Genomic DNA, 14010 nt, shown 5'->3' on the forward strand with positions numbered 1-14010 from the left:
AATGATGTTTTAATGTTATTGATAGCATATGTCTTTAATACTATGCCCCTGGGCCTATTGTTAGTTACATTCATTAGATGAAATAATTCCAGTTCCATCCCCGCCAAGTTCTGTTTTTATATGTCAGTATTGAAAAGATTAATCGGGGGCGGGAACCAGACTGATGGTTTTCATAACGTACTAGGATTACTTTTCAATATTTACGCCCAATATTCGTGTTTATTATAAATGAAGACCGAATACGTACTTCATATTGGATAGAATGAATAGTTGTTAAAAAAAATCAACAGGTTTCGAATTGACTGCTACATAACATGGCTACCTTTACAAAAATGAAATCATTTGAAGTTGCGAATTTTCGGTTTAATAAACGTTTGGACAGAAATATACTGGGAATATATGTTAGGAATATTTTGATATCATGATGCAAGAATACAGTGTAAATCGAAGAGTCTTATAAGGGGTGGATCTGTAGCTCTCTGGTGTGCCCACATATTTTCCCAGAGAGCTAGAGATCTGCATTAATGCAAATGCACAAGTAATTTCAAATTGTCGGTACGCTTAGCATATGTGTTGTACACTCTAAAAATGGTGTTTAGATCCTAAACACAAAGTTAAACACATTTCTTGTGTACAGTTTTGAACGCGTTCTAAATCTAAACATGTTTAACACTTTTTGTGTTTAGGTTTTAAACATGTTTAACACTTTTTACGTTTAGGTTTTGAACATGTTCAACCCAATGTGTTTAGGTTTTGAACATGTTTAAATCTCTTTGTGTTTAGGTTTGGAACATGTCTAACTAATTGTGTTTAGGTTTTGAACATGTTTAATTCTTTTTATGTTTAGGTGTAGAACATGTTTAACCCTTATTATGTTTAGGTTTTGAACATGTTTACCCTTATTGTGTTTAGGTTTTGAACACGTTTACCTCTTTTGTGTTTAGGTTTTGAACATGTTTAGTTCTCCTTGTATTTAGGTTTTGACTTTGTCTCAATTACAAAATGATTTGCTAACCTTCTATTTAAAACTCAATCCACAGCATTAAAGAGTCTTAGATAGTAGCTTTCTCTTCTATTATAGGAGAATAACATTGCAAAATCTAGCAAGAATATCCCTTGTATTACAAACTGTGTCTATGGGATCCATGATGTTTCAAATTGAACAATGCGGGTTTGCGCGGTTCTTTTCAAATTACATTGCAAGTCCGATAACTCTATTTCTATATTCTAATTGCCGAAACAACACGGTTGACATTTCCGCGATACATGTTAAAGACAAAACCATTAAAAATCACTTATGCACATATAAGAAGTAAACTATACATAGTTAAATATCATCCGGCAAGTACAACTTCAACAATTTTTTGTCTTTGATATGCTAGTTTTCGCATAACAGGCACTGTCACATGTTGAATTAAAAAAAAGGGGGGGGGCATCAATTGCAACTGATATTCTCTTTCACAAGATTTAAATGAATTTTGTTCCAATGCAAAGTAAGAGTGATGCATTGGTTTAAATTAACACTAAAGGCACGTCTAATACCAGAGACAATGAATTACACTATTTTTTTAAATTCAATATGTATGTGTCCAGACCTGTTCAAGTTGAAATGGAATTCCAGATCAAAATTTTCTGGATACTCCTAAACTCTGCTCATTTCCAACAGGAAAGAGTTGAAGCCCATAGACGCCTCTTCTAATGGTTCCATCAATTTTGGATATCGACCTCGACAGTGTATACTTGCAATACGGCGTATGATGTACACTATGGTCCATATCGGGGCCTGATACACTATAGCAGTTTGAAGTATGGCAATTCTGACATGCAATTTTTTCTGCAATTCGAATTTCATTTACAGAAGACAGGAATATTCTACATGAAGACTGTAAAACTAATGTCAACAATGTTACTAAGCTTATCATGTTCAAAACCTAAACGCATAGACGTTTAGGATTGTGTTTAGACGTTTAGGATTGTGTTTAGCAAGTGTTTAGCATGTTATTTTGTGTTTAGATACTGTATTTTTGCATAGCTAAACATGTTCTCAGTCTGAACATGTTTAGGGTAGAACATGTTTATTACACTTCGCGTTTAGGATATAAGCACAATCCTAAGCACGTTTAGACCTAAACACGTTTAAAAAGTGTTCCAAACCTAAACATTGTTTTTAGAGTGTACCCGTGAGTGTTTGATTGAATAAAGCTGTATAACAACAATACATTTTTATGATAAAAGGAAATACACAGATCCTGCATAATAAACTTACCGAATGACAATAAACTTACATGTACATTCGATTTATCATGTTGCGATGGCTTTTTGTAAAGTTTAAACATGTATCAAAATATATGTTCGAGTTAAGATTTTACATACTTATGTATGCATGCAAAGATGAAATGAATTGATAGCCTTGTGTTTTTATCTTTTGATAATTGTCAGATAAATGAAAGTTCAGGTGATTTGAAACATAACAAGACTACTATAATAATATTGTAACGTGCAGTGATCTGAATACGCTCATCGTTTTTTGTAAAGATAGCCATGTTATATAGCAGTCAATTCGAAACCTGTTGATTTTTTTAAATAACCATATCACTAGAAACGTTAGCTCTCTAGCGAAGCAGTAGAAATTCCCTAAACACTGTCTGCTACACTTCCTACGCTCAGTGAAGCTTCGTCCCGAAGCTTAGCATAGGTCTTCTCTGATTGTTTGGCACCTCTTCAGCAAAGGCATTCGCCGTTCACGAAGTCTCAGAGCTTCAAAGATACTACATCTGAAGCAGGCCTCCCACCAAACGTACATCAATCACTACGTTGCCATTATTTTATAACGTGCAGTGGTTTGAAGACGTTCGCCTTTGCTTAACTTGCGTGATTAAAGAGAAATCACCTAAAAGCTAGCTCAAGAGTGAGGCAGTAGAAGTCCCCTGTATACTGTCCGCTATGCTATGTACATGTATGCCAACAGTTCGATATTACATATATTTAACGATATCGTGCTTCCATATCATACGCAGGTTTAAATGTCAAAGTCAGCCGTGGACTGTGAAAGTCAGCCCTTCTCGCAAAAGTCCAATAGTAGCGATTACAGAGGACCAGAGCGGCAAATACTCTACCCTGATTTGACTTTAAACTACTTCATTACGCTGAATCAATCAATTTTAAAGAAATATAGCTAACTTTCATGTACACATCTATCATTTATTTATGTTTCAGTGATGAAAGGATAGTTAGAATATTGAATTGCTACACACAGACTTCCAGATTTAAAAAGAAGTGTCGTTCTTTTCAAAATCCGTATTATACAAATTCAGGTCAAATGTCATTAGGTCAAATGTTGTCTGATGAAAGACGAAGATAACAAACAGTGATCAATCTCATTCCTCCTATAAGCAATACAAAATAGAGAGTTGGGCAAACACGGACTCCTGGACACACCAGAGGTGGGATCAGGTGGCTAGGAGGAGTAAGCATCCCCCGGCGACCGGTCACACCCGCCGTGAGCCCTATATCCTGATCAGGTAAACGTAGTTATCCATAGTCAAAACCAGTCTGCCAAGAACGACCTAACAATCGGCATGAAACACATTAGACAGCATTTGACCCAATGATAGGTTGTATTGGCAATATATAATGATGGCAAACTAGATCGTTATAACTACCATACACACTGGTTTTGGCTACGAATTACTCGATTTTTGATTTCCTTTGGAAGCTTGGACAATAACGGCCACACAGTGGAGAAAACAATTGATATATAAGGAATAATGTGGGATTTTTCAATGAAAATGACCTTGAACATGACCTTAAAGTACATTTTGTCTGTTTGGCAAACTCCATGATATGCATTAGGCTAACAAATTTAGTAAATGTGTGGAATGCATAGACATGTCACTCTATATTTAATATTGATTGGCACGCCTAAATCCAAAAACAAGTAGACTGTGGTTTAATTATGTTTGTAGATTTGGTGTAATTTTAGTGCTAGATGTATATTTTTTTATACTATTGTACCTTCCATTTTGAGTGAACCCCAGTTAAATTCAGGGTAAACATGGATATGTCGTTCAGAACGACGTCCGGTATTTTTGTGCTGTTATGTATTCACAATCGTTCATATTAATGTTAAATTTGTATTGTAATGGTATTGTTGTTGTAAAATAACATTTATCAAACAGTACATGGCTCAAATAAAATCACTCCAAATCAGGTCCCTATGAAAGTTACCACATATAAATGAAATTCTCTTCCTTGTCGATGTGGTCTTTCGGGTTGACTGATACATTTTTAAGCGGTCCATCGATTAGCATCAAACATTGTTTGAAGAAGCTGGTATCTGAGAAAGTTTAAAGCAGGAAGACGTTTAACCTCTTATTTCATCTCTAACTGCTGAGGTGCGCATACTTTCAACAATGAAAAAAAATTAAATTGTATAAGTTTATCGGTAGTTAAGAGTCGGAAGTACATGTATAATGCATAGAAAATGAACTTCGATTGCTATGTAAACTAGCTGAGTTAAACTCAATCGGGATTGGTGTTCACTTATTGCGTACTACTTTCAATCACCCATTGCAATCTCTTACCAGAGAGCGTTACGCTACGCTCCACAATGTAGCGCGCCCTCTGGTGAGAGAATGCATCCATGGATCTTACGAAGTCATTGATTCAAGATGGGAAGTCTAGATAAAATTTTGTTTTATGCGTTTGTTGTTTTTATCAAGAGAATAAGATAAAAAAAAAAAAAATCAATCAAGCAGGTATAAAAATAGACTATATATTAAGTAAATTAAATACAGTTTTCAAGTTGACGATATTATATCCTTTTTTAAAAAAATTTCGGACAAGTGAAGTTGAAGTTCGGACAAGTAAATATCTTTGTCTCTTGTCCGAATGGACAAGTAGGAAAAAAAGTTAATGTTGAGCCCTGTTATGCCCAAAGGCGGATCCAACGCCGGCGACCCCACTCCTCGCTTAGTGTGTTTCCTCAAAGCTTGATACTGTAACCCTGCTATATGAAATTTATGGATCCGAATCTAACTGCAGATGGTATTTATAATTTAATCAACTTCGGATATGTACTTTGTGCTCAACCACACCCCCTTCCAACTTTTAAAACTTTGTATCAGTCAACCCGAAAGCCTACATCAAAGGGAAGGCGAAATTTATTTATATGTGGTAACTTTTACAGGGGCCTGACATACCATTTTTAATCATTATAATTAAGAGTGTTCGGTTATACAATGTTTTTTTTCGTTTCGGTAGGTTTCGTTTCGGTGGGTTTCGTTTCGTTTCAGTAGGTTTCGTTTCATTTCGGTAGATTTCGTTTCGATTTCGTTTCGCACTTTACAGGTACCCATGATTTTTACACATTATGTCAATAGCAGATATTTTGATCGTGACATACTATGATACTTCTTTAAAGGTGTTTATACGCCGCAACGCGTCCTGTTGGAATGTATAGGGAGTATTAAATCATATTTTTCATTTTCATTATTTTTGTGATCGAAAATATACTGAATATGAATATAGCGATAAATATCCGGACTTCCATTTCTGATTTGAGTTTAGATATTATAACATGATTTTGTTTTCAAATTCAAACAACGTATCAATACACAACAAGTCAAAATCGGATTTTCTGTGAAGCCAAAATCAAAAGAATTTTTCAGACAATCAAAATCGCCGTAATTTCATCAAAACAATAAATATTAAATGATAAGTAAATCATCAGTGCTACTTCACCTCTCTATCTAGCTTCGTTTTCAGAAGAACATTCCATGTTGCAGTGTTTCCGCTTCTCGTCTGGCTGATATTTACAAGTTGACTGGTTTGTCCTGTCGCCATAATCTCAACAGTTCCACCGTTCCTGTCCTCAGCGGTGATCGTGAAAAGTGGCGTACCTATTTGTCAAATAACGTTATAGCGTAAAATAAAGCAAAAGTACTGAAAGTTATTGGCAACACTATGCGTGTGATGTCTGGCATTTACATGAAATATCAGGGGCGGATTCAGAAATTGCGTTTACAGGGGGGGGTGCCACTTTATGAAATAGGGGGTCAGGGGGGGGCTGCCATGAGGCCCCCAGTGGGTCCAGGGCGAAGCCCCCGGAAGCTCCTGGATTTTACAGATTTTATAGGGCTTGAAATATGTCTCCTATTTAGTCATTTGTACTATTTTCTGTCATTTTTTTATAAGGTTGAATTAATAAAATGACGTTAATTTTAAGGGGTTGTGGAAAAAATTAAGTTCTCCCAATAAAGTAATTGAAGAAATCAAAGTATTTTGTCATTTATTTCTCCGGGAGTGTAAGAAATTATTGCTTCTGTTACCGTTTGGTACATTTTTCTAAACAAGATATCACTATTTACCTTAAATTTAAAAATTTTAGGGGGGGGGCACCAGTTGCGCCCCCCTTAAATCCGGAACTGAATATGATTTACAATGACAATATTTAATCAAAATAAGGTGAAATGCAGGTATGTTTTATTAACATGTCTGATTGTGCAATCCATCATAAACTTTAATAATAATAATATATATATATATATATATATATATATATATATATATATATATATATATATATACATATATATTAAATCGTGTTGATGGTTGAGTCTGATTGGTTCTGCAGAAATATATAAGGCAGCTAAAACGTTAACGGCAATGGCTGCAAGACTGAGTTGACATTTAACCCCTAGACTTGTCCCCTATTTAACATCTTATAGAGGGATACATATAGATAGACATGTTTTAAAGGTCAGCATGTAGGTGGCGATTATACGGAACTGCAAAAACAAAAGTAGAAATAAAACTGGTCACACGAACGCGCTGCAGCTATCCTTCATGAATAGTGTTATTTATAAATCAGGGTGTTCTTATTTTCGTGGCAGTAAATTTGGAAATGTTTAACATGTAATTTCAATTAAAATCACGTCAAACTAAAAATACCAAAACATTTCACAGGTTACCGTAAATCTGTTTTCTACATGGTAGAAACAAAATGCTTAGTATCGATACATAATTTTTTTGCAACATATTTACATTTGAAGTATTGGCCGCAAATATGATCGTACATGTACTAGTAAGCAAATGGATGTTTACTGCATATACATGTAGGCCCTATAGATCATATTACTTTTTTTTTCATTTCTAACTTTCAACATGAGATTTGAAAATACCTTAGTTTGCAAATAGAATAAGAAAGTTAATATCAAGAATATTGTGATTGTACATTGTAAGTCCAAAATATTTAACGTTTGCCTGTTTTGTCCAATGATTGTCACATAGATCTGAGTGATTTCCTAGGTGAACTCAGCCAGTACACATCTCCGATAGTAATATATAGCCGTATGGGAATGAGAAAGAAATAAAATTGCGCTTTAAAACATCATGCATTCCTCAAAATTACAAAATACAAATAACGTATATTAAGACAACGTACGGTCTAAAAGTTTACCGAGTAGATAATTTAGACGAAAGCCAGAAAAACCCTTTCTTGCATACTTGCATGTGCATGTAAATATTTGCAGTTTCCATGTCAATACCGTAAAATAAACGCTAATTGCATACTAATAGAATCGAGCAAAAATCTATACATTTAACACATTCAATTTTTGGAAAATACAGGTCCATACATGTCCCCAGTAATGTGCATGACACACCTCCCTCGAAAATACATCAAATGCTACATGTATTCACTCGGGAGAGAAAATGTTAGATTCCTCCGTTCTGATAAATCTACCAAGCAAACCCCTTTTCTCTCTCAACAGTTACAACACGTTGTCATTCCATTATACAGACTGGAACACCAATCAGGGTGTCTTTAATCAGGGGATATATAAAATATATTTTCCTCTCTTGAATGCTTGACTAGTCAGGGTTTTTGTACTTTATGGAAATCAGGAATAAGATGTTGATGTACATTTCAAAATTTATATGATTACATACATGAATGATAATCGAAGGTAATTAAGATTATTACATGCACAATCCAATATAGACAAACGGACACGTGTCACCATTCACTGTGATTGTGTTTAAAACTGAAAATTGTCGTCTCGTTGATATTGGAAATAAATCACGCACCTATAGGAGTACTCTCACTGGCCTGTTGGATGGTACTGTTTACACTGATCCGCGGAGGATAGTTAGAAGCAAGTGTGTTACCTATATCAATAAAACATTACCTATAATGATCAGAATATATTCATATACACATTATACAATACATATGCATTTATCAGATTAAATCAAACATCTTTTATAATCAATATATTCTAATTAAACCATTTTTCATTAGCTGACTTTGTTCACAGAGAAGAAAACTCTAATACTTACATATTAACACTAAGACAGCATATTCACAGAGAAGAAAACTCTAATACTTACATATTAACACTAAGACAGCATATTCACAGAGAAGAAAACTCTAATACTTACATATTAACACTAAGACAGCATATTCACAGAGAAGAAAACTCTAATACTTACATATTAACACTAAGACAGCATATATTGTTATGTTGAGTTTGGCCATTTCGAGCTGATCAGATGATGGAAAGTTCTGGAAATAATATACTGATCTGTACATTGTATTTATTGTTAACTACATACAGATAGAATTGTATTTATATGTTAACTACATACAGATAGAATTGTATTTATTTGTTAACTAAAGACAGATAGAATTGTATTTATATGTTAACTACAGACACATAGAATTTTATTTATAATTATGTTAACTACAGACAGATAGAATTGTATTTATATGTTAACTATAGACAGATAGAATTGTATATATATGTTAACTACAGACAGATAGAACGGTATTTATATGTTAACTACAGACATATAGAATTGTATTTATTTGTTAACTAAAGACAGATAAAATTGTATTTATTTGTTAACTAAAGACAGATAAAATTGTATTTATATGTTAACTGTAGACATATGGAATTGTATTTATAATTATGTTAACTACAGACAGATAGAATTGTATTTATATGTCAACTACAGACAGATAGAATTGTATTTATATGTTAACTACAGACAGATAGAATTGTATTTATATGTTAACTACAGACAGATAGAATTGTATTTATTTGTTAACTAAAGACAGATAGAATTGTATTTATAATTATGTTAACTACAGACAGATAGAATTGTATTTATATGTCAACTACAGACAGATAGAATTGTATTTATTTGTTAACTAAAGACAGATAGAATTGTATTTATATGTTAACTACAGACAGATAGAATTGTATTTATATGTTAACTACAGACAGATAGAACTCTATTTATATGTTAACTACAGACAGATAAAATTGCAATAGAATTATCGGGATTATGCGGTTTTTCTTTTTTGGGCATTTCTTGCAGCGCCACCTGGTATTCGTAACGCGTCCATTCACTGCTCAGAAAGCGGGGAGATAACACCAGTATTGTTCTCCGACTGTTGTTTATAGCCTCTATGATGTTTTCAAATATCGAAAGAAGTACAAAAAGACCTCTTTACTAGTAGCCATATTCAAATGTTGTAGAACTGCGATTCGAATCCTAGAATTGTGGAGGGTTGCAAAATTTCGGCCTATGCTCGGCGCTTATGGCCTTTGAGCAGGGGGGGGGATCTTTTTCGTGCCACACCTGCTTTGACACGGACCTCGGTTTTTGCGGTCTCACCCGAAGGACCTCTCCATTCAATCGCCTTCTACAACAAGCATGGGGTACTGGGGACCTATTCTAACCCGGATCTCCACGGGATGGTTAAAAATAAAACAAACTTAACCCTTTTGATTTGAAAATTGAATGATGAAATATGCCAAAGAATTTGTAAAATGCTTGTCTAAAACATTATGTTTGGACGAATGAAATATTTCATTGTATCTTTAAAATTGTTGAATTTCATCTCTTTTTCTGTTAATTATTATACCCCGGTTTACATTTCACGAGATAACATGTAGCTTCTATATATACCGCGGTATCGTTGTAACTCTCGTTTTCAAATATATACAATTTAATGTCTGTTTATTTATATGAATGAAATCTATACAATTTAATGTCTGTTTATTTATATGAATGAAATCTATACAATTTAATGTCTGTTTATCTATATGAATGAAATCTATACAATTTAATGTCTGTTTATTTATATGAATGAAATCTATACAATTTAATGTCTGTTTATTTATATGAATGAATATATAAGGTGTTTACTGCTAATCTAAAGAACTTAATAGACAACCTTTTATCAGAAAAAAAAGATGTTTAATACATAACCTATGGAATTATTGTTTTGGTTTCTTTAAACCCAGTGTATTTACTTATTGGTACTTTTGAAATCAGTTGGGTTTTGTTTTTGTTTGGGTTTTTGGTTGTTGTTTTTTTTTTTTTTTTTTTTTTTTTGTTTCTTTGTTTTTTTTTTTGTTTTTTTTTTTGTTAAAAGTGTCTGCATTATGTCCTCTTGTCTTTCTACTCCACTTCCCCTCCTTTCTTTTCTTGTGATGAATGTTGCAAAAATTTACAGAACTGGTTATGGATTTAAAAACTCTAAAAGTATGATGAATATCTAAACATTCAACCGTGATTTGTCAGGGTTTTGGTGATTTTATGAAACAAAAAATTATCTTCATTAAACATTTTAAGCCTTTATTTCCTGCAAGACACCCATTTCACAAAAGACGAAGACAAAATTATTCTTTCAAAATGGGGGTACAAAGGAATATTCAATTAATACCAATCAATCTCCCGCATTGTTTCAATTTAATTCAAAAATAAATTTAAGTTTCAAATAAAAAATACAATGATTGATAATGAAAGAAATTTTCTCTTTGAAAAAATCATAATTGAAAAAATATCCATTTACATCATTAAATGTTTATGGCCCAAATGAGGATCGACCCCCATTCTATTGTAACTTATTTTTTAAAACAAACTAGAAATGTTATCGAATAGTTAGAATATCATCATAGCATGTGACCTCAACTTTGTGATGGATAAAAGAACTACAAAAACAACCCCAAAGCCCTTACGGAACTTATCCATCTTATGGAGACATTTTTCGTGTCTTAAATCCTGATAAGTTGAAATACACTTGGAGAAAAAGAAAACTCATTCAGCAATTCAGACTGGACTTTTTCCTCATATCAAAATCTTAAATCCTTCTATACAAGCAGTGGACCATGAAAACAGTTACAAATTTGATCACACTCTAGTAGTCATGACCTTATACACCGAGTATACCCCAACATGCGGGATGTAGGCTATGTTGTGACCGGGATGTAGGCTATGTTGTGACCGGGGTGTAGGCTATGTTGTGACCGGGATGTAGGCTATGTTGTGACCGGGGTGTAGGCTATGTTGTGACCGGGGTGTAGGCTATACAACACTGCACGAGTGTATGGAGAGAGAGAGAGAGAGAGAGAGAGAGAGAGGAGGATTCAAACGATGATCTTGTAATAATCGTGCTCTTATTAAGACAAATGATATCGTTCATTCAATATAAGAGAACAGTAACTCAATATTGCTCTCATTAATTGATAATACAGATTTATTTGATTCATTTAAAGCACGCAATAATTAAAAATTAAACATATCTTTAAATAATGTTATTTTCAATTACTTCATTTTATGCTAATTCGGCACTCAATAGATCTTATATACCTATGCCATTTTGCTTTATTACATTCTGCGTTGAACTCGACGCAAATTGTAGTAATGCAAAATGTAATAATTGAGTTTATCATATGCGTAGTTATCAAGCACATAGAATTTTTTTTTTATCTAAACATATTTTATTGAGAAACTCAACAGGATTGGGCAACAGGCATAGCCTATGTAGGCCCTCTCCAATATACAAAGGTCAAGTACAAAGGTACATAGAATCAAGGGGAGGGGACAAGAGTGTCTGTCCCCCACCTTTGATAACAATATCCATTTCTTTCTTTTTTTATGTTTTCCGTCACAATCAACAATTTTTCAATTATCTGGTGGCGCCCAGTTTTTGTTGGTGGAAGAGAGAAACCAGATACAATGTACCTGGGAAGAGACCACCGACCTTCCGAAAGTAAACTGGGAAACTTTCTCACTTACCGGCGAGAGCGAGTTTCGAACCAGACCAGAAAGTGAGAGGCCGTTATTTTTTAATACAAGTAAAAAATATAATGGGTGACAACTCACCCCCCCAAACTTGACCCCAGCTTGAAAGTTCTGATATATTAGTTGAAGACACACACCACCACCAATTGTGAAGATATTATGAGGCACTCATAGTAGAGGACTCTAACCACCCTATCCCACCCCCAACGATGGAAGAAAATGAAGTGTAGGGGGAAATTATTGAGGCAGTCAAAGTAAAAGACTCTTTTAACCCTTCACCCCCACATTGGGACTTTGAACATCGGATAAAACATCTTGGTTTGTTTGGGTTTTTTGTTTTATTTTATTGCTGTTTTCGTTCATCTTTTTAATTATTATTTTGAATGGCAAGAAATTTTGAAGAATCCAATTTTCCATATTTTTTTTTCTTCCTATGAAAAATTACGATACATGTCTGGTTATTACATGTACATTTTGCTTTTCAACACATGCATGCACACTAATTGTATGGTGTAGAATTGCACCCTTTACCAAGTTTTCCTTCATTTGCACAGTGTAAGGAATGGTAAACCAAAATCACAAAACAAAAAGCATAAAGGCCAAGATAGTTTTAAGCGTAGGAACTTCATTCACGAATACATAAATACATGTATTCAGAAAAATCGCATGCATGCATTGCAGGACTATAGCATATGTGTGTTTTAACGTTTCTGTAACATGCCATAATGATTATTTTTATTTCGTAGATCTGGCGCAATGGATATATTCTGAAAATAGACATACCGCTGTACGTCGAAATTTCATATCCAAATGTATTCGATAAGATGTTAGTATTCATAAATCAGTATAATTCGTGTTGAGGTTTTATTTGATATGATACAGTGTCAATCTACTGTAATGCATTAGTAGGATATGCAAAAGGCAAGAGTATAAACATTTTCTAGTATCGATATCTATATGATCACGAAAAAACATTATATAATTTGTATCCGGATTCATATGCCGATTTAGATATCAATAAAAACAAAGCTGCATAGCTTGGGGGAGGGGGTTCTAACGAGTCTGATGAAATTAAAAGAAGGAACCCCATATTTGCATTCAAACTAGATGTACTTCAAAATGAATTCATTTCTGTTCTGACTGAAAGCATGATTCTAAATTCGGGAACGAATCTTGCATACAAAATAATTAATAGGGGAACACATAAATTCGAGCTTCTTTGGAATTTAATGAAATGCAGATATGCACCTTTCTTTCAACACGAATTGATATGTTGTTTCAGGCACGTATACAGGGGGTTGGGGTGGGCAGGGAGGCTGGGCTGGTCTGCTCTCCCCACTTTTTTGACAATTATCTTTTTTCCGTTATTCCTACATACAAAGTCAGTATTTTCTACATGCACATTTTAAACTGATTTTTTTAAATTTGTAATGAATTCAATTATAAGCATCAACTCCTGTAAGTTTTTAATATATTGTCAATAACAAATGTTTAAATAGCTGGAATTTTTTAATGCTTGTAAGTTTACCATTATATCAGTGATCAATTTTCTTTCCTTCAGTGAAATGATATACTGTACATCGAAGTAGGACAGTCTCTCTCTCTCTCTCTCTCTCTCTCTCTCTCTCTCTCTCTCTCTCTCTTGTTCAACCAATGAATATGGACATACAGAGACCGTAAATAATTATGTGGTTCCTAAAGAAACAATAAAACTACATTTTCGTTTATACATTTCCTTTTATATGTGTCTTTGTGTAATCAACTGTTTATTATGGATTGCAAATGTAATACCCGCATTTTTAAATAGATGTATATTTTCGATCATTATTCCTTTATTTGTATATCCAAATTTGTATATGATCATCGATAAATTTTGAATCGAGCACGCAATATATCCAACCAGATGCTCAG

At 33.7% G+C, this 14010-nt stretch overlaps 1 protein-coding gene across 1 annotated transcript in view; it reads right to left on the bottom strand.

Annotated features, from left to right (window-relative positions):
* Positions 1-14010, bottom strand: part of LOC125668031 (cadherin-23-like) — a 90486-nt gene that overhangs the window by 63820 nt on the left and 12656 nt on the right. The window contains exons 3-5 of the mRNA XM_056163829.1: positions 8494-8566; positions 8089-8169; positions 5743-5900 (exon numbers count right to left, since the gene is read on the bottom strand). Coding sequence (XP_056019804.1) covers positions 5743-5900; positions 8089-8169; positions 8494-8539 — 285 coding nt within the window. The 5' untranslated portion in view covers positions 8540-8566. The remainder of the gene's footprint in view (positions 1-5742; positions 5901-8088; positions 8170-8493; positions 8567-14010) is intronic.

The sequence above is a fragment of the Ostrea edulis genome, chromosome 4, assembly GCF_947568905.1.
Source record: "Ostrea edulis chromosome 4, xbOstEdul1.1, whole genome shotgun sequence".
NCBI lineage: Eukaryota > Metazoa > Mollusca > Bivalvia > Ostreida > Ostreidae > Ostrea > Ostrea edulis.